Source organism: Dendropsophus ebraccatus, chromosome 4, assembly GCF_027789765.1.
Source record: "Dendropsophus ebraccatus isolate aDenEbr1 chromosome 4, aDenEbr1.pat, whole genome shotgun sequence".
NCBI classification, from domain to species: domain Eukaryota; kingdom Metazoa; phylum Chordata; class Amphibia; order Anura; family Hylidae; genus Dendropsophus; species Dendropsophus ebraccatus.
In genome coordinates this window covers 120274002-120298670 of record NC_091457.1, presented here as the reverse complement: position 1 = coordinate 120298670, position 24669 = coordinate 120274002, and the positions used below count along the sequence as shown (strand labels likewise).

Below are 24669 nucleotides of genomic sequence, written 5' to 3'. Positions count from 1 at the left end.
CCAAAATGAAGAGTGTCCTGATATGGTCCAATACTCTAAAGAAGGCTTTTCAGAGTCACATAGCATTGCATGGGGGAGTAGTGATACCCAAGATGAAGGAAATCACCATAAAAGTCCATATTTAGAGTTTTTGCGTTTAAAACCTGAACTAATGGGAATCTCTTATCACTGCCATACTGCCAAGTCATTGGGTGGTCCTCAGTGGCTTCTCCCCATCCCACCAGCCTTTACTGATCTCTCCCGGGAAGAGATTAGAGATGAGCGACTCTTGAGCACGTCCGTATTCTTTCATCTTTAATCTCTTCCCAAGTGACCTATCAATAAGACCAGAAGCAGAAGCTTCCAGATACCACCCCGATGACCGGTGATTCAGGCAGCATGAAAGTGACAACTGGTTCCCTTTAAGAAATTGTGGGAAGAGAGGAGATGGTTCTTACAACCCAATCTACTTAACCCCCTCTATCAATTAGAGATTTTTCATGGTAGTGACCCCTTTAGCTCCTTTTGGCATTTGGTGTACATGTATGTCACCTCACCATTCCCCGCCAGCCAGAGGGATTAAAAAAGCCCTCACGTCTGCTATGTTAGTTCTACTACTACACTCTGTACCATTATTGTTACAATACACTGCAATACAAGCCATTACATGTTTATGCCCCTTAGAGAAAATACTAAAAATTAAGTTTTTTAAATTATAAATAAAAAAATTATTTAACATGAAAAGAAAAAAATGTTCCCACTTATCATATAAAACAGTAAACAGTAACAAAGATAACTAGCATCAACAAATCTGTAAAAGTTCAAGATAGTAAAATATCACATTAGTTATCTTGTTTGGTTAATGCCAAACAAATGGCAAATCATGAAATACCAGAATTACTATTTTTTAGTCATCTTCAGCTGTAATCATACTGACCCACAAAATAAAGTAACCAAATAATTGATCCTCTAAAGTGAAGTAGACTAGGGAGAAGAAGCACATTACACACTAGACCCATAGTCTCTCTATTGAAGTTCGTCTCCTGTTACGTAAACATAGGGGGGGGGGGGGGTAGAATGCGCCTAATATGCCTGTTTGGTCTAAAGATCAATAGGGGTCTGAACACCTAGACCCTGTCTGATCAAAGTTTTAATTTGTATCTTGCCCTCAAACAGTTATATTGACAAATAAAAGCTTTATGGCTCTTAAAATGGAGGGTATTAAAAAAAAAAATTATAATAATACTGTATCTGAAAAGGGTCACCTGTAATCAGAAAAATCTTTAGACATGTACCAGAGACATGTGAAAAGTTTTCATCTGTCTGGGTCTTGAGGTTTTTAGATCGATCAGGAGAAACAGCTGAAAAACGACTGTGCTGCTGTGTGGTCCCACCTGGATGGCCATATAGACTTAGGGCCCTATAACATGGGACGATTATAGTTTGAAAAATCCTAGTTCGGATTTAAACGATAATCGTTTTGTGTAACTGCAGGCAACGATTAAACAACTAACAAGTAATCGTTGCTTGCTTGTTTAAACCTGGACCTAACATCATTGTCGATTGTTTTGCAGATCGTTCGGTGTAATAACACGTCATTCGGAAGTTCCCATACGTTCTGTAGGTGTAATAGCTCTGAAACGAACGTTCAGCGAGGACAGGACAACCACAAGAAAGGATCATCGTTCCGTGTAATTGGGCAAACGTTTGAGATAGTTTATCGTAAAAAAAAAACGCTTTGTGTAATAGGACTCTAACACTATGCGGCCATCCGGTATCAGCCAGAAGAGGACAGGGCAGACTTTTCCTACCTCATTCTACTCATCAGAGTTTTTTTTTTCTAATAACAGGTACTCTTTTTAAGCAAGTCCCGACTGATATAGCAGTTCCATTTTCTAACAGATCCCAATCCTGATTCATCCCATTTGAGGCTCTATACACATCTATGGTGGAGCCTCCATAGCAGATTCTGTCAATAACTCCAGAAAAAAAAGAGTGCAGCATACAGATCCAGTTTTATTCCAGTGAATGATGGATATGATGGCAGAAACCCAAGACAGCCCATTGTAGTCAATAGGGTCTATTGGGCACCATTGGCACTGCTGATGTTAAAAATACCAACATGAATGCCGATGTGAGCACAGACAATGCAGTTTCTCTCTGGAGAAGAGTAGTGGAGATCTTTTTATAAGGACCCCATAACATCCGTCTCAGTAAAGGTGTTTCCAGTCTCTGTGATGAATATCCATCTCCCAATCTCTCTCTTAAACCAATAATATTATTATGAGATTAATGTTTCTAGGAATCACTGCACATTCTTGAGTGTATATTCCCTTTCGATTCTCCGTCTATCTATTATTTATATATATGTGTATGAGTGTGTGTGATAAAATTTATGGAAAACAGATCTTCAGGACAGCAGGACTGGAAATCTAACATGTTTTATATGTTAAACACAGCGCTTTTGCATTTAACAATCTTCCCTCACAGTCGCCTTAACCAAAGCAGCCAGTGACAATTGGCGTCTTAATGGCGTTAGTCACAATGAAAGTTCCCAAACTTGACCAGGTATATGAGCACATTTCACGGGGAGGTCAGAGCCGCGCACATCACATTTAAATGCAGTGGAAACATTTTGATTGCCTGCCAGAAACAATTTGTGTATTTATAGCCGTTGAGAATATTTTCTATCTTTAGACACATTAAAGTAAAGCTGAGCTATCTGATGTAATCAGATTTCATAACCGGCAGAAATGAAAACAAAATCGTATTTTTTTATCATCTCGCGTTGCAGAGTAATATTTGCCAAATAAATAAGTGTGACAGGACAATTGTGATCACACTGACTGGATACATTGAAATGCAAATGGATTTTTCAGAGCAGCTTAGTGTTGAGGCAATGTGAGGTGTGAAGTGCTTAATAGGCTGATAAAGATAGATAGATAGATAGATAGATAGATAGATAGATAGATAGATAGATAGATAGATAGATAGATAGATAGATAGTGTAGGAAAATCCACAGCACTCCTCAAATGAAATTCAGGTGAGTATTTATTGGAAAAGCAAGTGCAGCATACAGACGCAACGTTTCAACGGCTACTCGCCGCCATTTACATCCCCCGTGACCTTCCAACACAGATGGAATGAATTAAGCACTTTGTATTCACCTATCACAGAGATTCCTTTTGCTATAAATTGCACACTTGTATTTCACTGAGCACGCTTGAAAATGGCGGCGAGTAGCTGTTGAAACGTTGCGTCTGTATGCTGCACTTGCTTTTTCAATAAATACTCACCTGAATTTCATTTGAGGAGTGCTGTGGATTTTCCTACACTATCTGAACTCGGTCCTTGGTCACAACCTGGATCTGCTGGCACCTGAACTTCACCTTACCTGAAGTGCTGCTACTATTTTCCTGAATTTAGATAGATAGATAGATAGATAGATAGATATTGGAGAAATGGATGGATAGACATGGGATGATAGATAGATAGATGTAAGATATGAGATAGATACATAGATAGATAGATAATTTCATCTTATGCTGCGTTTACACGGAACGATTATCGTGCGAATTTGCACGATAACGATCGAATATGAACGATAATCGTACGTGTAAACGCAACGAACGATCGAACGACGAGCGAGAAATCGTTCATTTTGATCTTTGAGTATGTTCTTAAATCGTCGTTCGCAAAAAAAATCGCAGATCGTTCCGCGTAAACAGTGGTTCACCTATTTTACCTATGTGCGAGATAGGCTTAAGCGATCGCAAAATGAGTTTTCCGTACGATATATCGTTCCGTCTAAACGCTAATCGTTATAAAAGAAAAAACGTTACTTCGAAGTCGTTAATCGTACGATCGGGCGAATTATCGCTCCGTGTAAACCTAGCATTAGTGAAACTCCTTAGTGAATGAAACTAGATTTTTAGGTGGTAAGAAAGCAAAAATTAAAAAAATATTCTTGTGAGCTCTCCAGCTATCATATGTGCATCACTGTAATATATTAATATAAATATATTGGACATGCTATACAGAAATGCCAAATGTTTAGATCGCACCAGGACTCAGTCCGGAGATCTACAGCGATCATGAGATATAACCAGGGAAGGCACATTGCAGGAGTAGGGCTCCAAGTCTATGGCACATTACTCCTCCTATCCTAGCCTGATTATATTAAATTCTGATAGAAGGTAAGAGACAGATAAGACTGATAGAGGGAAAGCAACTGGGCAAATAGTACTAGAGATGAGCGAATTTACATTTCAAACAAAGTGAAAAGCTTTGTTTTCTCGGAAGTCGGCTTCTACCCAGGCATCCTTTGATCTCTGTGCCGCTCCACCCCAGGTGCCTGGAAAAGCTGAATCCAGTCCTGGGAAACTGGGACAAGTTTCCCAGAACTGGATCCAGCGGGGCGGGGCGGCACAAAGATCAAAGGCAGTTGACGTATTAGCCAACTGCCGAGCTTTGTTTGTAATGTAAATTCGCTCATCACTAGATAGGACCCTAACCTACAGGACTCTCTACACATTCCCTGACATTGATGTAGTTGTCATAATTCTTCAGGGGCTCAGCAGCTAGGGTAATATCTACTGTCTTTTGCTTATTGATTGATATGTGCTGCTTTATTAGAATGTTGTTATAGGTCAATGTGTAATGTAGAATATAGGGTCCATGAATTTGTTGTAGGTTGTGGTTTTTTTGCATATAATGGGTAATGTACTAAACACATGTTGGAGCCTGAAATGTATTGTAGTATATGTGATGTTTGTATATAGACAACTGATAGTAATTATCACATGATAGCGAAGTAAAAACACCTAGCCTAATATCATGTGTGAAAGAAATGTCTAATCACCTATTGTTCAAAGTTTTTATATTAAAAGGCTTTTCCAGTATAGATATAATAATAATAATAATAAAAAAATTAAAAAAAACTACTATGCAGGTGGGGAAGCCATACTTACCTTCTTGCTTCCCCAGCAACTACATATCTTTTATTTTCACTGCTTCCTTTATAGTCTATTGCAAATTATGTCAGAACCAGTGATTGACTGATTTAAGTCTGTCAGGGCCATGTACCAGGTATAGATAAGTGATAGCAAAAACAAATGATGCCTTTGTCTTTGCTGATAGCCATTTGCAGAGATATAAAACTACATTTTTCCTTGAAGTGCCACAGAAGCGATGCTGAGCCACAGTACGCACAACTCTTGCCGCCCTCTCTTAACTGATTGCTGTATAGGGTTGAGTCTCCCGCCCTGTACGTCAAATAGTCAAGGAAGGGACAGCGAGGCAGGAGGCATGGATGCTGTGGCTCAGCATCACTTCAAGGAAATGCAATTTTATATCTCTGCAAATGACCATCAGCAAAGACAAAGGCATCATTTATTTTATCTCCTTACGACCTATCTGTGCCTGGTACGGACCTGACAGATTGCCTTTACGTTCTGAACATGGCATTTAGGATATGTTTTTGCATTCAAATATTGATACGGTAAGAATTAGCATCATTACTGCAGAAGAAATCATTGCCTAACTATATCAGATCTGTTTTATTTCCTTGCAGAAATAGTGCCACTACTGTCCCCAGACTTCTTATTCACCTAAAGGCTATGTTCACACAACGTACACTTAATGACAAGAACAGCCGTTGTTTTTACAGCATGTGAAATAGCAAGATCCAACATGAGACCCACCAGAATGTATTATGACTGTATTATGAAACACATTGCCCCATGTCCCTGATCTGTACATAATACACATACAAGTCAATTGAGCGCACATACAGTAAGAAAAAATTCATAATACTTTATTCATACATAGGCCATACAAAAATGTCCCTAAATATGATTATTCATGTTACAAAAATATCTCCATTTGATGCCAACCATTAGGATCCATTTTCCATTGACATACATTATTTACATGTTTTTCTGTACGTTAAAACTAAATATTTAGCAAAAACGCAAAGTGAAACTAGCCTTAGGCCAGGTTCACACTGTAAGGAAAAAACATACATTATAAAAAAAACAAAAAACATTTGCATTATAAAATAAACACAGATCGAAAATTGATCAATTTTTTTTACACACACAAAAACGTGTGTTTTTCTGTACATTATAATTTAACGTACTGACAGTGTGAACCTAGCCTAATCTAATATGAAGTGAATTTTTTCTTGTGTATGCTAAAACATCTAAAAAAAAAAAATCTATGTTCAGTCCAGCAGTGTGTTCTGAATCCTTAAGCATTACAGGGAAAAAAAATAAATTAAATGATTAAAGCAAAGTTTGGGATGGGTGAATAAAATCTAAGCTGGATCTAATATATTTACTTAAAATTCCAACAACTAGAATATTTTTTCTTTTATAATAAATAAATAATTTATTATGTTATAAAATATAACATAGCGGACACATTCTACTGGGAGCTTCTTCCTTTTCTGGTTATAGTTCATCTCGGCGTGTTCGGAGCGGCCAGGCTGGATGATGGGTCACGTACTCTGCGGCAGAGCTGACCAGCCTCACAAATTCCTCCACATGGAAGGCGTAATTGGTGAATTTCGGGTGTTCTCCCAAAGTCGGGTGATGTCCCTGAATTAGACGGCATAACAAGCTTTGTCATTGTCTGGCACCTTATTCTCACCATTGAAAGACAAGTTAATTAAGTCATTCTGGACACAGAAAACAAGTTTCATTTAAAGCCCCCAGGAACTATTGATCTCTTTTTTTTCTGCACGGGACACGGGGGAGAATTATTGACAGGTTGAACTAATGACCAATTAATTTACTTTTGATCCTGCCACAGCCTGAAACGTGTCACCTCTCAGCGAGGACGCCTATTCATGGGAGGCAACCATATTTGTATTAAAGGAAAAATAAATCAATGGAAAGAGTCAAGAGCGACACCATGTGACTAGTGAAAAACAGTACACAACAATGTGGGGGTTTTTTTGTGATAATATTCTTGTACAATAAGTAGTCAGAATAAAGGGGTATTCTGGCTTCAGCAAATAAATGTTTTTTTTTTTTTTTGTATAAGGAAAGGTTACACAATTTTCCAGTATACTTTCTACATTAATTCTTCATGGTTTTTAAGTCCCCCTTCACGTGACCATTTTTAATGTCAGGAAACACTGATCAGAAAGCCTTCAGGAAACCATCAGTGTATCCTGACCGTAAAAACATTACACAGAAACATGACAATTAAAGGGAATCTGTCAACTTTATATTATGCTCTGAGCTAAAGACATGGACAGACAGTTGATCAGACAGTTGGGAGATAAATCAAATAATAGCTGTGAAAGCTGATTGCAAATTTATAAAACCATTGTTTTAAAGCTAAGCTAGGCTGAGCTGCAGCATGCATGCCTCCTCCCTCCCTCACACTTTCCTGCTCTGCATGATTGATTCACAAGGCTCAGTGCTGGAAGCCAAACCCTGTACATCATTCATACAGGGCATGGAGGGGGTGGAAGAGAGAATGGGTCTGTATATGCTCAACCCCCCCCCCCCCCCCCCCCCCCCCCACACACACACACACACACACACACTGAACCATCAGTATTTCCTGATAATAAAAACAGATTTGGAAAAAAAAAAACCAAACATACATACATACTCACCTGCTGCATGGCAGCATTGGTGCTCCTGGTCAGATTCTCCCTGTGTCTTCTGGCATTGCGAGCACAAAAGTGACATCACTTAGCTTGTGGCTGGAGGCATAATGCTATACCTGTCCAGAAATGTGACTGACATGGCCAGAGCTAATGGCTCTTTAGAATTCTGTGTGCCCCCATAGGATTCTATGGGGCATCTGTGACTGAATTCCATACAATTATAGGACAGGTCCTGGGCCTTTTATGACACAGACACACTTAAAAAAATCCTGAAGGGTATCTGTGCCCAATAAAACCTTATGGTTCAGGAAATCTATCTGGAGTTCTTAAAGTGTGAAGGTGCTTTAGAGCTCTGCATGCTGTTATCCAGTAGTAAGTAACCATGACTATTTTGTTCCAGGTGCTGAAATCACATGCTGTTAGCACCTCACATTAGCTACACTACATAACAAAGGGAATCCAATCAATGGGCCCCATTAGGGCATTGGTTTTGCTACCCAGGACAGAAGTACGAGCTGTTTTGCCTACTCCTAAAAATGTTTTGCACAGCTGACTGCCCTTAGACATGGCACAACTAAAAATGGACAACCGTTTGAAAAGCATTAGCATTGGTTTTGTGGTTTTTAACCTCATCATGCATCAGTGTATTTTTTATAGAGATGTCTGATAAAATTCCAGTTTTAGTTTATCGGAGCTAAAGAACCTATTTATTTGATGAGCATAGGTCCTCACCACACAGTTACAAAGATCTAATAACAGCTTCACAGGCCACCTCGATGATAAGGATATCCTTGTATTGTAATAAGTCTACAACTGTCTACAACTGGCTGCACAGGATTTACTGAAGATTGTTTTAGGTCTCTGCTTCTAATAAGCAATGCTTCCATCCATTGACAGCAAGCAGAGAAAATGGCAGAGAATGGAAACAAAGTTTATTAGAACATTGCATGGCTTCTATTAAACAGAGATAAACTGTACTTCCTTATTGTAGCTTTAGTTTTTTATATGCTGGAATATTAGAGCGAAGGGTTGGATAGTTGGTGAGACATCTCTTGCCCCTGCTGCTAGGGGAAAAGGTGCATATTAAATGAGTATATCTGTGGTATAGCTGTAATATAAACCCCTGGTCTGTTCATACACCTTGTAACATGTGCAAATGCCTCACCTTGTCCTGAGGGTAAACTTTATCTGCTTTCTCCCATGTGATATAATGAACGCCTCGAAGTCTGGCCAAGTCTAAGTAGCACCTTTCATCTTCACAGTTATACCTAGGGATATATAATAATGAGTTTACAGTATTTTAGGAAAAGGGGTAAATACACGACCAGTAACAGTATGGGAGAAAGCAAACAACAACTACCTGGTTCATTCTTATATGCTTGAGCCTAGTCATAACATTTTACTGATTCTCTCCTCTAGAGGGCGCACACAACATGCAAAAAGTGCATTAGTGAGGTCGAACACAGTCTCAAAAACTTCCAGCAAGCAAATAATCTGGATGATACAGACATCTCTATACATGAGTTTTTATAAAAGTCTAAAGGCTGACCATGGTCTAGCATTTTTTCACTGTATTCGATGCTATGTACATCAATATAACTTGTAAAACCCTCACTGTACCATCTATAAGTATCTAATTTAACCCTACTGGTCTCAGGGGGCGATAAGATAAGATTGATGATGTAACATTACTTATCCAGCAAGTCAGAGGTGCACACATACTAATGGGCTGGGGGCACTGTCACTGTGATGAATGAATGCTTGTATACGCAGATTATGAGAATACATATCCAGATATGGGCTACACCATTGCTGAGCTGACCTTGCACAGATGACTCGTGGGAACAGAACTTAGCTTTTATTTTAAGAGTCTATAAATATTTATTGAAAATTCCATTCTAAGTCGTCATAGTAAAAATATGAATATATGGACGGATCAGCATGCTCGCTAAAAATAAAGCCGTTCCAGCAGCAGAACCCGCTAAGGATCAGCACCAGCAGGGCAGCCTTGTGGGGCAAACACCATTTTATCATCATATCATCAGGGGCAAAAACAAAAAATAATCGAATCTCATAGCATAACTCAAAATTTTCATGTTGTGCAACCAAGGTTGAGAATGAAAACTGAAACGTTACACAGAAACATGACATTTAAAGGGAATCTGTCAGCTTTATATCAATCTCGAAGCTGAAGACATGAGCAGAAAGTTGATAGGAAATAAAACAAAGAATAGCTTTGAAAGCTGTTTGCAAAGTTATAAAATCATTGTTTTACTGCTACGCTCAAGAGCTGTAGGCTGAGCTGCAGCATGCATGTCTTCCTCCTTCCCTGCTCTAAATGATTGATTCACAAGACTCAGTGCTGGAAGCCAAACCCTGTACATCAATCATACAAGCAGGGAGGGGAGGGAGAGAGATCAGGCCTGCATACTGCAGCTCAACACAGCCTTTATAAAATATGATTTTGTAACTCTGCAAACAGCCAACAGATCAAGCCCTATCAAGGGTCTGCACATATCTGCAGCTCTTAATATGATACGATGCTTACAGATTCTCTTTAAAAGGGGTATTTCAACCGTCTAATACTCATAACTTATCTTGAGCATAGACCATCAATATTATATTGGTGGAGGTAGGACTTCTGGCATCCCCACTATTCAGCAGTTTGAAGGGTCTCATGCAAGAACCGTAGCCTCTTAACACTTTTAGTAGAGTCAGTGCCAGGTACTGCCAAGCTGTCCTGTTCACTCAACTGGGACAAAGCCACCATTAAAATGAAGGCAACACAGGTACCACCGCTTGTAAACACTGAAGCAGCTACAGTGCTCTCATGAGCACCCAGCCTATTCAAACAGCTGATCAGAGAGTCCCAGGAGGTGGACCCCTGCAAATCTAATGTTGATAGCTTGTAGTGAAGATCTGCAGTGACTATTAAAGATGTGAATACATAAAATGACTTACAGCTCAAATATAACCGCCCAGTCTGGTAAAAAGAGCAAATGTGTCAGTCCAGCCCCGTGCATCCCAATAAATATGTCAGAGTTATGCGTGATCTTCAGCTGTTCAAGGAATCCAAGAGATCTGGAGAAACATCAAAGGTTACAGTAATGGACACCATATGTCATTGACTTCCTAGCCCCAAAATTTTTTTATGTCAAAACAGGCCTTATGAGACAGCCCCACAGGGTTATACATCACATGCACAATGTATCTCCCCCCGGACAATCAGACGGGTCCACACATATAAGTTTAGAAACGTACCTATATTTGTAATCCACGACCGTAACCTGGAAGAGTGGGATAGCCTTTAGAGCATGGACCAGCTGGGGGAGAACAGTAAGTGTTTAGTGTTGTCATCAGTTTGGGTAAATTAATGTTACATTTACAGATTTCCTGGGAGACCTAAAGCCATAACAGTTTCCCATGATCGCAGCACAAACAGGAAGTGTCTGTGGTTATAAGAGACGCCATGAAAAGATCTGATCCCTAGTTTGGAGCCTTCCCACAGGACCATACCATTAACTGTCTCTCAAGCACCGCTGTCTGCCTCCACAGCAATGTTTTAGTCAAAATAGGCTCAGCACTGGCTCTACTGGTACACTATGCATTGTCCATGTGCGGCGCCCTCTTCAGGCCTCACACAGGCCTTACAGTAAAGAAATGATTACCTCATCTAAGTTCAGTATTCTCCGATACTCTGTGCTGCGTATAAGAATGGTGACTCGAATTTTCTCCTCCTAGGGTCAAAGTTAAAGTGAATGCGTTAGGTGTATTTTACAGTAACTGTTGATTTACATTGTCTGATAAAATAAAGGTGATACCATGTAACTAGACCTGAAGAGAGAAGTTACTAGCCAAAACAAAGACTAAAACACCCAATACAAGGCTCAGGAAAGTGGGAACATCTATGCAATGACTGCCTAATTTATGACAGAATAAATGGACAGAGGATGACTCAAGATCTTATAGGAGTTTTCCCATGAAGGACTTTTATTATCTATCTGCAGGATAAGTCTCTGATTGATGGGAGTCCAAGCGCTTCATGGGCTCTAAGGACCACTGTTCTTGTGATCGGAATTTTGCAGATCACACATTACCTATCCTGTGGACAGGTGATTGGTTTCCTTCTTAGGAACACCTGCAAGCTTAACAGGGGGGACGAGTCTCAATTAGAAGGATGGGATCACTAGGTAATAGAGAGAAGGAGACCATGAGCCCACCTGGGTTCCAGAATCCGAGCGTGTGGCATTTGATTACTAATGGCTGAAGAAATTGGACCCTATGAAGTCCTGGAAAACATGAATACAGCCTATGGATGTCTCCATGTTTTTTAGATAGCCTTAGGACTGCATCCAACTTCTTCAGCCACCGGTAATCAAATGCTGCACCTTTGGGTTCAGACAAACCAGAGTGTGCTCGAGGTTCGCTCAGCTCTACTAGGTAACTTTTTATCCTTAAGGGTACAAACCCACTTGACGTATTTGCTGCGTGAATCAGTCTTAAAAATAAGCAGGCAAAACGCAGGTTGGCTTTATACGATTGTTCTGCGTTAAAATACGCAATTGCGTATTTTTGAAGCGTGAAGCTACATGCGTTTTTCGCACAGGTTGTTAACAACTGATGCTTTGCTAACAACAAGCTTCACGCTTCAAAAATACGCAATTGCGTATTTTAACGCAGAACAATTGTATAAAGCCAACCTGCGTTTTGCCTGCTTATTTTTAAGACTGATTCACGCAGCAAATACGTCAAGTGGGTTTGTACCCTAAAGTGTCACTGTGGTTTCATTTTTTTTTGCAGAAATCAATAGTCTAGGCCAGTGTTTTTCAACCTTTTCAAGCCAAGTACCCCCATGCAACAAGATGCTTCAGCCGAGTACCCCCAAGCATGCAATCCATTAAATACATTGCCTTAGGGTAGATTCACAAGTACTTTTCGCAGTGAAATCCGATGTGACACTCTGTACTGTTATGGCCACTGCCTATTAAACTAGTTAGCTGCCAGACCTTGAACAGCTCATGCTTACCAGCCCCCACTCCTACCTACTTCTCAGTCTCGTGTGTCATTGACAGCCTGCTCATCCAATCAGCAGGACAGCATACTGAGCAGGACTTCAGAGAGCCATGAGCCAGAGAAGCAGGCGGGAGCGCAGGCAGGTAAGCATTATATGTCCCTTTCAGCTAGGTATGCCCCTGGATCCAGATATGTCCCCTGCAGCCCAATACATCCTTTCCAGCCACATACACCCCTTTTGGCTAGGTATGCCTCTTGCATCCAGGTATGTCCCATGGAGTCAGATATGTCCCTTGCAGCCAGGTATGCTGTCTGTAGCTAGGTATGCTCCCTGCAGTCAGATATGTTTCTATATGTCAGGTGTGTCCCCTGTAGGTGGATATGTCTCTTCCAGGCGAATTTGTTTCCCTGAAGCTGGATATGCCCCTTTCTGACAGATTTGTCCCCTGGAGTTGGACATGTCCCCGTTTGTAGCCACATACCTCCCCCAATGCAGCCAGATAAGTCCCCCCATGTAGTCAGACATGTAGTCAGAGGGGATGCCCCATCTCCCAATCCACTGCTTCAGGAGCCTCTCGCACCACGCCCCCCCCCTCCCCCGCCGCTGACCTTCTTTGAGCCGCCGTTGGTCTGGCAGCCGCCTGCGGGGATATCAGCCTGCCGCCGCATTTCCTCTCTGCCTGACTGCGCGGGGGAAGAGCGTGCACGGGAGGCTGCTGCTCTGTGTCCTGTGACTTCCTTCCCCCAGCAGCCTCACCAAGCCCGTTCCCCCACAGAACGCTCTTGAACAGCTGCTGGGGGAGGGAAGGAGAGAGCTGCCGCTGCGACTGGTGCCGGGACATGAGTGATAGCAGTGTCCCGGCACCCAAGGAAAAAGTTAATTTTTCCCCCCTCTGGCTAGGCGATTTTAAGAAACTTTGTAATTGGGTTTATTGGGCAAATATACAATTGTCTACATTTAAAAAGACTTTCCCCAGCGCCCCCCCCCTCTCATCCACTGCTCATTATAAGGAAATCTCGACTGGTTTACATTAGTCGGGCTCTGTCTGTTCTATGGATAGGGAAGGGGGAGGAGGAAGGAGGGAGATTAGTCCGCACCAGAGAGCAGAGAACAAAGGATTACACAGCCAGAACTGTGTGAAAGCTGCTATTCAGAGGTCAGAGAGGTCAGTGCTGACCTCAGAGGAGATAGCCTGGTGATGTAGCTGTAAATTAACTCTTTGTTGTCCTGTTTTGGTGCCTCATCTCCCTCAACCACTCCCCTCTCCATAGAGAACAGGTGATAAGAATGCATTTTTCAGCTAATAAACTCAATTACAAAGTTTGGCTTGTACTATTGATTTCTGCAAAAAACTATTTAAATGACAGTGACACTTTAAGATCCTAGGGTCTAAGGTCCTAGTAATTATGTTCTATAGAAGACAAATTCCAGCACATGTGGTAATACTGACATAGTATTTCCTTAATTCTAATTGGTTATGCTTTAGGGTTTCAGCATTCTCCATCCAGTTCTATGAGGTTGGGGTCTGCCTTCTCTTTATCGGAAGTAAAATTACACTTGTCCATAAGCCGTGTCCGATACGGCACTTTAGCATCATTAACCTGAATCAGCAGTGGTGCTGTATCAAAAGGAATACATTTAACTTATTACGCAAATAGCAATACCCGTGTCACCTCAAATGAATTGCTGAAGACCCACCAGTAAGGTATGGAGAAAACTTCCCTGGAAACGACCATTGCCTTTATGTTGCTCTATCACTTTGGATGTCACCTATTTGACAGTGAGTTATTAGATATTTATTGCCCTGAGAGCAGATAAGGACATTGAGGGTATAGGGGCCTAATGGCATTAACTTCAATAGATGCAGCAATGAGGACAGCACTTCTTTAATAGTCTGTGGCCTTCTGGCTGCTGTTATATGTGCCTGCATAGTCTGACAAAGGAAAAGTACTCCATATATCGTTGGCAGGCTATGAATAATTTTATACATACATAATTTACAGTGTGAGCGGCAGCGCTCTACTTTACCCATACAGAAGGCTTTAAAAAAGAAAAAAAATATATATATGACCGTAATGAACTTCGCACAGGAACAAACCCTAATGCTGATTTATATGGCACCTTTAAAGCTTCTTGGGAAATATTCAGCCGGAAAAGCACGTGTTGTGAAAACGCTCTGAATAATCCGGTGCTGTGGCAATTTGAGATCTAGAGAAAGAAAAAGCGCTGAAATTTACTGCACTAATAAAGAGCGCATCTCCTGTCTTCAAACAATACTTCTGCTGTCATCCTTCACATCTCCGGATAACTAGCTTACCAGTGGCGTGTTGTAAAATAAGCCGTATCTCATTCTGGGCAGAAGCGCAAACACAGCATCCTTAAAGCAGACCTTAAAGGAACATAAATGCAAAGGGGATGTTAGCAGAAATGGCCATAAAAACATGAATCACTACCTGCAATGCTAAGACTCACACTTTCTTTATGTTGTGGTTTCCACCATAAATGGAAACCAATACAGATTGCATGATGGACATTGGTGGTATCAGACAGGACTGATATCACTGACTTACACTGGGTTTGTCTGTGACATCTTTAGTTTTGAGAGAAAGAACAGTGCTGCATGCTGAGCTATGAACGCAATCTGCAATGAGGCCCCTTATCACTTACATAATGCTTTCCAAAGGTTTACTGCCTGTCAGTGTCACACATGCTCTAAGGTTCGTCTATGTTAGAACCTCGGCTGCCATGGTAATCTATTGGTACCCCACAACTGTACTGCAGGGTGCTATTGGCCATGCAGAGGGAGTTCTCCTCTGTCAAACACCTAAGTTGCTATTGAAAGCGGCATCTAAGAAGTAAATGGCTGAGATAGGAGGCTTATCACATACCAGATGTTACAATGGGAGCCTGTCAATCACTGTGGCCTCTGATCTGTGATCATGTTCACAGTGGGTTAAATGAAGTTATGTAAAATAAATATCTATCTATCTATCATGATGACTTCTGAGCTTACTATTTGTTACAGACTAGAAACAAACCATCTGTACTCCGGACCCGACAACATTTTGAAAAAAAAAAAAAAAACACAAAAAAATGTAAACTTACTATAGCTCTGTGATGTGCCATTCCTTGGTTAGAAATCTACGACTCAATAGCCAAGTGGGTGTTACAAGTTGGGGGCGTGTCCCTATGCAATTTGACACTATACAATAAGAGCTGGCAGTGCCAGACAGTGCAGGGACACCCTCTCCCCCAATTGGTAACACCCAGTTAACGGTTATATATTTCTAGTAACAACAGAGGAACAGCACATCACAGAGCTATAAGAAAAGATGTTCTGTCATGGGCATTGCAGGTATTTGCTAAAACAAAGACACCAGAAGTGGAGCCAGGTTCCCTTTCAATGGTGAAACAGGTGAAACAGATAAGAGAAATATATCTGGACCATCAATATGCTTTTCTTACCCGCTTTGAATCGTACACCTTCAAGTGTGTAACTTCATAGTCTGTAAAAGCTTTCCATGTCTCGCTGAACAAATCGCCATAGCCATAGAAACTCTGTAAAACACATTTTTAGTGTTTAGTACAACATCACCGGACAGCACCCTCTCCCTGTTGGGGGCAATATCTTGTCAGACATCCTGTATACTACAGATCACCATGGGATGTACAACACTAGTCTGTATGCACATTGGTATTCTAAACTCCAGAGCAGCCTTCATAGCTCTGCAGGCTTCAGAGCACTAACCTGAACAAATCAACAATAAACCTTCATTAGAAGGATTGTACAGAATATACAAGCTCTGGGGTATAATATGGATGTTTGAGCAATTCTATTTAGAGGTCACATATTTTTCACATTGTGCTTGAGCCATCACCCATATACCTTGGGATACTGGCAAAAATGTATGGCAACATAAAGAGCATCATGCCCATAAAGTGCTCATTCACTTTAATAGTCTGAATGCGACTGCATTGGGTCCTCATGCCCAACCGATACTTTTATTCTGTGGTATATGTATATATATATATATATATATATATATATATATATATATATATATAAGTATATGGGCCCACCATGGTATACGTTGATATACCTTTTGTTAGAATCACCACATATACCAGCAACACAAAGCAAGAACGCAGGGCAAACTAAGCCTAATATGTCAAACAGGAAAGCACCTGGAACTGACGTGGAGAATTACCAGGCTAGAGGTTATCTGGCAGTACTAGAGGGAGTAGATGGACCCATTCTGCTCAGCTGCCATAATGGTCATTGTAATGCCGGACACAACAGAATTGCTCAGTCTCCATAGAGCCTCACATCTCAATGGTTGCTGAGATTACAGTAGATTATAAATCAGGAACGTCTCCTCTGACAATGTTTGGCCCAGAACTCAACAGGTTGTAGGGGGACAATTTCCTATTAGATAGGAGAACTGCCTGTCCAGGGGAGATAAGCAGCTTCCCCATCCTGCTATAAAGCCAATGAAAGAACCCAAACCCTATGGGACCAAGTGCAATTGCTGATCAACAAGTGAACACTACAAGGGGTGTGCCGACCTCACGTCTGGGTCAATCACTTCTCAATTCTATTGCTGATTAAAAAAAATTCAGCTCTTTGTATGAAATTTTGAGATGTGAAAGGTCATCTCCTCCCTAAGCCATTCATTGTGGGGGCAGTAAAGGAGGTGTAGCAATAAATACTACTGCCCATCACTTTCTGATAGATTGATACTCAAGAAGCTAAGAAAGCTGAACGAGACAAACATAACAGCACCAACATGGCAGATACTGTATACATTTCCAATTCCCTTTAATGGTGTTAAAATTGTTTCCATATATCTTATAAGACTTGAAGCTGTTTTTCCTATACAAAGCTCTAAGAGAGAAAAATATGCGGTACGCGGTAATTAAATGTAGATATATACAGCCACCACTGATTCAAATAAGAAATGCAGTAAGTTACTAAACAAAATCTTGTAATTAAAAGGGGTTTTCCCACTAACAATAACTATAACTAGACATGAGTGAACTATTCGGCCAAATTTGAGCGTCCAGCATTTGATTGCCAGTGGTCATCACCAGTGTTTAGTGGATCTGTCAGACTGTTCGGGTTCAGCAATGTTTTCCAAACTAAAATGCTTAGGGTCCTATTACACGGAGCGATTTTTAACGATTAACGACTAGCGATAAACTATCGCAAACAAGATTGTTTATCGTTAACCTGAAATCGTTCACCATATTACACAGAACGATAATCGTTAGATACTATCGTTATTGCGATCGTTTATTCCTTCTGATCTCAGGAAAACAATGGGCTATTACACTGAACGATTAGTGAAAAAATGCGGAACTTGAGCGAACGAATGTAGAATTACAGCGAACTATTAGCAATAATTTTAGGTTCAGCTCTAAATCAACGATCAACGACACACAAACGATTTTATGATTGTTGCCTGCAATTACACAGAACGATTATCGTTTAAATTCGAATGTAACAGGGTGTAACAGGGCCCTAGCATTTGATTCCCACCGGCTGCAGAAGTTGGATGCAGCTCTAGGGAGTCCTGGAAAATGTGGATATAGCCTATGGCTGTAATCATGTTTTCCAGGCAGCCTAGGACTGAATCTAACTTCTTCAGCCGCTAGTAATCAAGTCCTGCATGCTCCAATTTAGATGAACCCATTGAGGTTCACTGATCTCTACCTATAACCTATCTTGTGCACAGGTAATAAGTGCCCGATGACCACTGGAAGCCCCAACGATCATGCAAAAGGGGGATCCATGTCCCTGTCGGAATCAAGTATCAATCTTCTATGCTTGGCTATCTTCATAAGGACCATAGGTTGAATACAGCAGCACATGGGTCTGACCACCCTTAATTAAAATGGGGAACTGTAGAATATCTGATCATATCAGCTGTGATATTACACGCTACTTACTGTATATTGGTGATGAGTGTTTTTAGAATGACCTTTTGGGTTGACCAAATAACAATGGGGGAGATTTACCAAACATGGTGTAAAGTGAAACTGGCTCAGTCGCCCCTAGCAACCAATCAGATTCCAGCTTTAATTTTCCAAAGAGTCTGTGAGGAATGAAAGGTAGAATCTGATTGGTTGTTAGGGGCAACTGAGCCAGTTTCACTTTACACCATGTTAGATAAATCTCCCCCATAGTTTTTGTCTTTTCTCCGCAAGCAACATTTGATATTGCAGATGCCTGTTTTCCAACTCTGGACAACCTGTCATGGTTACTTAGGCTAATACTGGAGGCCTCTAGGGATTGCATACTTTATTCCATGCACTGCAGCACATGATCGTTTTTCAGACTTATAGGAAACATTCACACGTCCCAGCTTTTCTGCAGATCTGACGCTACATTCAATCACTTTTTTACACAGCATTAAATCTGCAGCGTCAATAGAACAGAGCCCTGTGCAATACACTAGAAAAATGTAAAAAGGGAAGGATTCAAAGAATTCAATTTAAGGGAAACCTACAATACATTATATACAATCTACAATACACGTATAAACCTTTCAGGGTCTGTCTAACATGCAGGAGTCTACTAGACGATTGTTAGAGAATACATTAATAGGGAAATGTAAAAAAAGCTGCTGAAAATGCAAATATGGGCACTAAGCAGCTGCAAACACTAAAAAAAAAAAAAAAAAACAGGAAAGCTTTCTAGTCAGTCACCCCTCATGAAACATCACTATCGGAAGACATGGAGCCACCGTTACAATGTCTCAGGGCTCCTGAAAGACTCCAGTAAAATTCTCCATCCTACAACAGTAAATCTTGTTTCCTACTGGCACAGTGTACACTTGGCAATTCTCTCCGCTCCGTAACGAACGGGAGAATGTGCTTCCTGTTCTCACGCCCAAGAAAAGGCAGAAATATCCCCGAGGTTCTGTATTACTAGGCAAGTGCTGCAGGTGGTAACAGGATACTCCATACGTGCTTCTCATGGCTTTATAATCCAGACATACAGCATCAGATTCCACATGTGATGGCTACACGTATAATAGTCACCTGTCAGACCAGTCCACACTCAACATCCTGCAGATATTTACCGGTATTCTGGGGACTTTGGGATCTGATGATTACAGAATAGCCCTCTGGTTCTCCTTTAAACTAATGTCTTACAAAGTAAAACGTTAAGGTCTCTGCTTGCTTACAGGGAATGGAAATATTCTTGCTTACAACTAAAAGCTGAAAACCTTGAGGTGGGGGAGTGTGTTACTACAGAGTTCTGATACACCTTATGCGCCCCTGCATCTGGATTACCTGTAACAATTGCTGTAGCCTACAAATAGCTGAAAAACACTTGAAAAAATGGTTCAAATGGTCCAAATGCAAAAAAAAATAATAATAATTAAATAAAGATGCAAAATACATTTCAAATGTCAGAAAAAAAATACCTGAAAGTTTGAGCCTGCACTATTAGTTTGTTTTTGTTTTTTTTCAGGATCAAAAGGTGTCATAAAGTACTTTCCATGCACCTGGCCTAAATTTACTAATCCCCTCACTAAGCCTCAGAAAATCTGCAGTATACAAAATAAAGGGGGAAAGCAGATGCAGCTTCTTTCAGTTTTTTTAAGTTCATTTTGTTTTCATGCACCAGGTTTGCATAGGGTCTGAGGAGCCAAAATATGAGAAATCTGACTGCAAACTGACGCCACTTAGAAAACTACACTGGGTAGTTCATTAGTGGTGTACGAAGCATTTTTATTCCACAGGTTTTTGCATGGAAAAAAAAAAAAGCAAAACTGCAGAGACACATTTGGCAGAAGCCGTGGTCAGCACGGGGCCCAGAGACAAGGCAGTCACCAGACACCAGTGGTGCATGGCAAGCATAGAACATCTTTATTATTTTCTATATACCAATGCTGGAGTACCCCAGCTGGGCACAACTATTAAACAGAGTGGTCAGCAATTTTTAAACTTCAAATCAGTCAACGAGCGAATCATTGCTCGCTCCTCGGTTGATCATTTATTACATGGAGCGATATCTGCCTGATTTGGCAGATAAAGCCCCACTGACATTTTTCAAAGGTGTACCCTTAAAGAAAATAATATAGCACTTACCGTGTCCCACATGACAATATGGACGTCAGTGCTGAAGGAGTTATTAATATGTTGAGTAATGTAAAGATTCACAAAATCACAGAAATGGTGATACATATTTACACCTGCGAAGAGAGAACATAATAGAACTGAAATACTACTATGCAATGAAATAAAATCAATTTATAATCTACAGTATCTTCCTGTACTCAAAGTAAAAGGACCAGGATATTATAATATATTGCTAAAACCAAATTCTTTTCGGGATCCATACCGTCACTCCGAGAAAACACAAAAGGACCCTCAGAAATATTAGGGTCTCTGAAATGTCCAAGAAGTACAAGCTGGAGTCTTAGGCCCCTATTACATGGGACGATTATCGTGCAAAAATCATTTGTTCAAATTTAAACTATATTGGTCCTGTGTAATTGCAGGCAATGATCAAAAAATTGTTTGTGTGTCATTGATCGTTGCTTTAGATCTGACACTAAAATCAGTTAATCGTTCGCTAATCGTTCAGTGTAATTGCACATCGTTCATTCTTTTGCTGGGATCAGATGGAGTAAACTATTGTAGTAAAGATCGTAACGAACAACTATTGTTCTGTGTAATATGGGAACGATTTCAGGTTAACGATAAACAATCTCATTTGCAATCGTTTATTGTTAGTCGTTAAAAATCGCTTAGTGTAATAGGGCCCTTATGGTGCGCTGACAGAGAGATTTATCTAGCTAAAGCCAGGAATGGATTTGAAAAGTGGAGAAAAATCAAAGTCTTTTCTTTATGACCTGCTCTCTGTTTATTGTCTGTTCCTGGCTTTGGCTTAAAAAAATCTGTCAGAAAATCTCTCTGTCTAAAGGCACTATTACACAAAGCGATTTTTAATGATTGTTTAACGATTGCAAACAAGATCGTTTATTGTTAACCTGAAATTGTTCACCATATTATGCAGAACGATAGTTGTTTGTTACGATCTTTACAACGATTGTTAACTGCATCTGATCTCAGCAAAAAAAATGAATGATGTAGAATTACACTGAACGATTACTGAACGATTAACAATGATTTTAGGGTCAGATCTAAATCAACAATCAACGACAAAAGAACGATTTTTCGGGCATTGCCTGCATTTACATGGAACGATTATTGTTTAAGTTTGAACAATATAACAGTTTTCTGCACGACAATCATCCTATGTAATAGGGTCCTTACACTCCAAATTTGCACTAGTCTTCAGGACAAAACAACAGACCTCATTAAAATGATCAGTGTCCAATATAGGCTGTTACTTTTCAATAACAATGGATTCAGCATTGTTATTGCTTCCACTGTACAGAAGCCATGACGGTGGTGTGAACAGAGGCTCAGATTACATAAGTATGGCCAAAAAATGCAGTATAGGTGCAATAAGGAGCAAAAACCTGATGTTAGTATTACCTGCATCTAACTTCATGATGTACGTAGGCTTCTCAACAATGACATCACACTGTCCATCTTCTATGGGTCTGAATGTCAGGGAGCTGTATGTCTGCAGCTCTGCAAACCTGGAATCACACACACACACAAAAAAAATCTGAAAAATTCACAAAATTTCTCAGAAAGTTTGGTCAAGTATATTATAAACTCCAAACTGTGGGAAACTCTTTAAAAAACTAATTCTATAGATTATTATTGATAAATATATGATATTATTATTATCATTATTATTAATAATATTATTATTATTATTATACCACCCACCCCGACACACACGGCCTGACAAATTACAGGAATTGTGGCCCTGAATAGTTAGTTTCAAACTATTTACCTCCATTCGACACTCTATGTGATTTCTAATATTAAATAAATACATTTTACCAAAGTTGACTCCTTAGAGGGCATTCACACATTCCATGCACGGTCTATATATACAAGTGATGTGCTACAGAACCGAGCTCCACACATCATCCTCCATGATGATTCCAAGAGCTCCAAAACTGTTTAAATCTTTGTGCTACTGTACTGACACACTGTTCCGAATTCCGGTCTGTAGCACACTGTCCGTATATGGGGATCATAATTATGGAACCTGTGAATGCCCGTTTACCCTTTAAAAAAAAAAAAAAAACTGTGCGCATTACCCTCATCCTCAAAGATGCCACAAGCCTCTATGCAGGGCCGCCAACAGGGCATTACTGGCAGTACAGGTGTATGGGGCCCGGCCTATAGGCATACCTCCCAACTTTTGCAAAGAGCAAAGAGGGACATGTGCACCGCGGTCCCCATAGCCACGCCCCCATAGCAACCCTCCATAGCCACTCCCCTACAGTCACCACATGCTGCTGACTGAATAGTGCCCTATACAGTATCCAAACCCGCCAAAAATGCCCTATATAGTATCCAATCCCCCATTATAGTGCCCCACATAGTATCCAATGCCCCCATATAGTGACCAACATAGTATCCAATCCCTCACATAGTATCCAATCCCCATATAGTTCCCCACATAGTAGCCAATCCCCCCATATAGTGCCCCACATAGTATCCAATCCCCTCATATACTGCCCCACATAGTAGCCAATGCCCCCATATAGTGCCCCACATAGTAGCCAATCCCCCCATATAGTGCCCCACATAGTAGCCAATCCCCCCATATAGTGCCCCACATAGTATCCAATCCCCTCATATACTGCCCCACATAGTAGCCAATCCCCATATAGTGCCCCATATAGTAGCCAAACCCCCATATAGTGCCCCACATATTATCCAATCCCCCATAGAGTGCCCCACATAGTAGCCAAACCCCCATAGAGTGCCCACATAGTAGCCAATGCCCCCATATATGCCTCACATAGCCAATCCCCCATATATGCCCCACATAGTAGCCAATCCCCCATATATGCCCCACATAGTAGCCAATCCCCCATATAGTGCCCCACATAGTAGCCAATCTCCCATATATGCCCCACATAGTAGCCAATGCCCCCATATATGCCCCACATAGTAGCCAATGCCCCCATATATGCCCCACATAGTAGCCAATCCCCATATATGCCCCACATAGTAGCCAATGCCCCCAAATATGCCCCACATAGTAGCCAATGCCCCCCATAGTAGCCAATGCCCCCATATATGCCCCACATAGTAGCCAATGCCCCCCATATAGTGCCCCACATATTATCCAATCCCCCATATATGCCCCACATAGTAGCCAATCCCCATATAGTGCCCACAGAGTAGCCAATACCCCCCATTTTTGTGGCCCCAGCGGAAAAAACAATAAACCAGTAACTCACCTGTCCGCCGGTCCCAGCAGCTCCTCTCCCGGCAGAGCGCGCACTCCCGTCATCCTCCGGGGCGGGCAGCGGGGTATACAGACACTGACTGTGCCGGAAGTGACCTGCACCCTCTGTCATGAATCACTTCCGGTACAGTCAGTGTCTGTATACCCCGCTGCCTGCCCCGGAGGATGACGGGAGTGCGCGCTCTGCCGGGAGAGGAGCTGCTGGGACCGGCGGACAGGTGAGTTACTGGTTTATTGTTTTTTCCGCTGGGGCCACATATAATGCGGGACACGGGGGGCCGTTCCGGGACCGCGGGACACCACCCCGAAAACGGGACTGTCCCGCGAAATCCGGGACGGTTGGGAGGTATGCCTATAGGGGGGCCCGGGTCTCCCACACACTTCACTTTTATGAGAAGCCTGGTATACAGACAGTGCAGGGAGAGGGGAGAGCTCCCGCAGATGCAAGGGGCCCCTTCTACTTAACTAAAATCATTAGGCCCTCCTCCCCCCTGCACTGTCTGTGGACCGGGCTGCAGAATCCCCCCCTCCCTCCACAATGGACTGGCCCCCTCCTCAGCAGCTCCCAGGCTCGTGTGGAGCTGGTGACTTCCGGCCGGTGTGCTCTCCCAGGAGACAGGAAGATGCAGCGGGCCCCCTCTCCTCTCTCCTGCTTCCCCCTCCCTCCCAGCTGTGACGTCTGTTCCCTC

General features: G+C 41.4%; 1 protein-coding gene across 3 annotated transcripts in view; it reads right to left on the bottom strand.

Annotated features, from left to right (window-relative positions):
• Positions 1 to 5780: 5780 nt before the first annotated feature.
• The window catches only part of EOGT (EGF domain specific O-linked N-acetylglucosamine transferase), a 31487-nt gene continuing 12598 nt past the window's right edge, over positions 5781 to 24669 (bottom strand). For all 3 annotated transcript variants that reach the window (XM_069968780.1, XM_069968781.1, XM_069968779.1), the window contains exons 7-16: positions 22135 to 22241; positions 20719 to 20822; positions 16084 to 16176; positions 14936 to 15007; positions 14740 to 14826; positions 11273 to 11341; positions 10866 to 10927; positions 10566 to 10685; positions 8770 to 8872; positions 5781 to 6579 (exon numbers count right to left, since the gene is read on the bottom strand). In XM_069968780.1, coding sequence (XP_069824881.1) covers positions 6433 to 6579; positions 8770 to 8872; positions 10566 to 10685; positions 10866 to 10927; positions 11273 to 11341; positions 14740 to 14826; positions 14936 to 15007; positions 16084 to 16176; positions 20719 to 20822; positions 22135 to 22241 — 964 coding nt within the window. In that variant the 3' untranslated portion in view covers positions 5781 to 6432. The remainder of the gene's footprint in view (positions 6580 to 8769; positions 8873 to 10565; positions 10686 to 10865; positions 10928 to 11272; positions 11342 to 14739; positions 14827 to 14935; positions 15008 to 16083; positions 16177 to 20718; positions 20823 to 22134; positions 22242 to 24669) is intronic.